The sequence below is a fragment of the Nannospalax galili genome, unplaced genomic scaffold (genome assembly GCF_000622305.1).
Source record: "Nannospalax galili isolate Female #2095 unplaced genomic scaffold, S.galili_v1.0 scaffold881, whole genome shotgun sequence".
Lineage (NCBI taxonomy): Eukaryota > Metazoa > Chordata > Mammalia > Rodentia > Spalacidae > Nannospalax > Nannospalax galili.
Window position 1 is genome coordinate 889,489 of NW_008344709.1, and position 3,245 is coordinate 892,733.

Genomic DNA, 3,245 nt, shown 5'->3' on the forward strand with positions numbered 1-3,245 from the left:
GACTACTATAGGTAACTGACAAAATATCTTTATTATCTAATTTAACATGATTGAGTTCTGCCTAAAGACTGCCAGGTTCATATATATAAATATAATCAACTACATCAAGCAATCTGAAGTTTTTTTAGGATGTGACGTAAGTTGTTATTTGTGAAAAGACTGTGGAGCATCACCGAGAATATTAGTTCTCCATGTACAGGGACCTGAGAATAGAGTTCTGTCTTTGTTACATTTCTTCAGAATAATCATGTAGAAGCAATATTCCCATCTTAACTGGTGATGTTCATAGCTACTTAAAGCCCATATCCTTCCAGAATTTCTAAACATTATAAAATTCTACTAAAGATAATTTTTCTTTCCCAGCAACTTCTTCAAGGCAAGTTTGACATCTTTGTTTCTCAAACTGTATATTAGTGGATTAAGCATGGGCACAACAACGGTGTAAAACACAGAAGATACTTTCCCTTGGTCTATGGAGCTGGCTGACGAAGGCTGGAGGTACATGAATGCTGTTGAACCATAGAAGACAGCAACAGCAGAGATATGAGAGCTGCAGGTACTGAAGGCTTTGGACCTGCCTTTAGTGGAGCAAATGGGGAGGATGCTGACAATGATGAAGATGTAAGAGCTAAGGATAATCAGAGCAGGGACAATGATGTTAAATGCACTGAAACTGAGGGCAAGTACCTCATTGATAAAGGTACGAGAGCAGGAAAGCTCCAGTAATGGAAAAAGATCACAGAAGTAATGGTTTAATATATCAGCCTTACAGAACTGCACTCTTAGCAGGAAGACTGTGTGAGCTGTAGAACTAATTAAGCCCATACCATACACACCAGTTACCAACCAGGAACAGACTTGAGAGGACATAGTAACATTGTAAATCAATGGGTTACAGATGGCAGCATAGCGGTCGTAAGCCATTGCAGCCAACATGTGACATTCTGCAACAGCAAAAGTACAGAAGAAGTAGAACTGAGCTATGCATTCTGGGTAGGAGATGACATACTTTATTATCAGGCTCACCAACATTTTGGGGGTAATGACAGTAGACTGACAGAAGTCAATGAAAGATACACTGGTAAGGAAGTAGTACATGCGTGTGTGCAACTGAGGACTAAATAGAATCAAGATGACCATGCTCAGGTTTCCCAGAGCTGTAGCCACATAGATTCCTAGAAAGATGAGGAACAGGGGCAGCTGCAGCTCTGTCTTCTCTATTAGTCCAATGAGAATGAACTGAATGACTGTGGAATGATTTCTTTCAGCCATTTTCTTCTAAGAATTTATGGAAGAAGAAAATTCTATGCAGAACAAAAATTTTTGAGTATATATTTTTCTGTCACTCAATGAAGTATAAAACAGAATTCAAGTACTTTGTGGTATCTCCAATTCTATGAAAGCTTCTTTTCCATCTTAATAGTCAAAATCCTGAAAAAATGAGATATGCAGAGAATAAACCATAGATTTTCCCTACTTGTGACTGTCCTCATAGAATGACTGTTGCTAGCATCCATCTTCTACTACCCTGTAAATATTCTAATACCTTGGATTAAGTGTTCTAAGAACACCCCATGTTTTGTTTACAGTATTCTCACTTGTAGAAAATTCTTTATTTGTGTAAAGTTAAAACATTATCTTCAACAGATCCATCACCAACAAAACAGTTAATGGTGAAGGAATGAAAGACTTTATATTTAGAAAAATTATTAATTAATAACAATATTGACTATCTGTTCATTGTAGTTCTATATAATTCTTAAATTTTAGCTAGGTTGATCAGACCGAAATGAAATTAAAAGGCATCAAATTAGAAAACAAGAATGAAAACGTATCTCCTTATAAATAAATATAAATAAGTATATAAAAATTCAGAATCAGTTAAATACTTAAATATACTTAACAATATATCACAGTGCTAGAAAGCAAAACTTACATAAAAACTCAGTGGTATTTTCATGCACTTGCCAGAAGCATTGAAAGTTCTATTTTTAGTAGCACAAAGTTCTAAATTACTTAGAAATAAGTCAAAGAAAATAACCTTTGTCTTGGATATAAAATTTCATAACATTGTTTGGAAGAATTAAAGTCTTACACTGATGGAAAAAGTATTATTCATGAGTCAAAAGAATCAAAAAAGGACAACGCTTACAAAGTGCATCTACAGACTCATTATGTTGTTCCCTATCAAAATCTGAGACTTGTTTTTTATGGATAATGATAAGATTATCTTGAGATTTATGTAAAATCAAATAACCAAATGAAACTTGAAAGAAAAAATAAAATTTGAGGTCTCATTTGACCTTATTGAAAACTTTCCATATAACAATAATCAAGACAGTGTTTTATTGTCACATGTATGAACAAAAAGTTCAAGGAACCAGAACTTTGTATTCTATATAAACTTGTATGTGTGCTGAAATAAAAAATTCTAAGGCCTTCATGACAGTTCAGTTGGGAAATTATTTTTAGGGAATGATGCTGTGAAAATCAGATCGCTATATCAAACATCATTAAATTGGAAACTTTATCACTCTATTCATAAAAATTAATATAAAAGAAACAAAACTGAAGATGAGAGCTAATAGTCTAATAATATTAGAAAACCACAGAGCTAAAACCATTTCCTTATATTGATGAAGTTTTTTTCATCAATACCAAAACCAGGAGCTACCATAGACAAAAGTGGGAAAATGGGGAGCATCAGATGTAAAATTTGTGTGCTTTGTAGGGCACAAGCACATATTGTCAAGATTATGCAGAATGAGATCAGTATTTTCAAGTAGTATGTTCAAGAAGAGTAACTCATGTTACAAATTAAATGATAAACAACTCAATTAAAAAAACATCAAAGACTGGTTGGACGTATGTCTCAGCATGAGAACATACTGATCTTGCAAAGGACTGGAGTTCAGTTACTGTTATGCAGTCAGGCAGCTGACAACTATCTGTATTTCCATTTCCAGGGTATCTACTGATGTATTCTAGACCCCTTGGGCAACTACACGCATGTGTAAATACCAATCTCCTACTTACCTTCCAATAGATAGATGATTAAAAATAAGACAATTAAAATGTATCTTCAAAGTATCAGAGTAAATATTTCATTATTAGATGGTCATAATGCCCAAAAAGTACCTGAAAATATGGACCCAATTATTTGTTGCTGAGTAAATTCATATCAAAAATTCCAACGAAATAACAACTAAAATTTCTCAGGATGTTTATAATTTTTAAAATTATAT

The 3,245-nt window shown here is 33.6% G+C and overlaps 1 protein-coding gene across 2 annotated transcripts; it reads right to left on the minus strand.

The window, feature by feature from the left end:
- Nucleotides 1-339: 339 nt before the first annotated feature.
- Nucleotides 340-3,011, minus strand: LOC103740371 (olfactory receptor 150-like). 2 transcript variants are annotated; one of them, XM_017800089.1, is made up of 2 exons: nucleotides 3,003-3,011; nucleotides 340-1,275 (listed from the first exon to the last, which is right to left on the minus strand). In XM_017800089.1, exons 1-2 carry the CDS (start codon nucleotides 3,009-3,011, stop codon nucleotides 340-342), a joined length of 945 nt encoding a protein of 314 aa, XP_017655578.1. The 2 variants fall into 2 exon arrangements, with proteins under 2 accessions (XP_017655578.1, XP_008839173.1); XM_008840951.3 differs by lacking the exon at nucleotides 3,003-3,011 and having other exon boundaries at nucleotides 340-1,302.
- Between the last annotated feature and the right edge of the window lie 234 nt (nucleotides 3,012-3,245).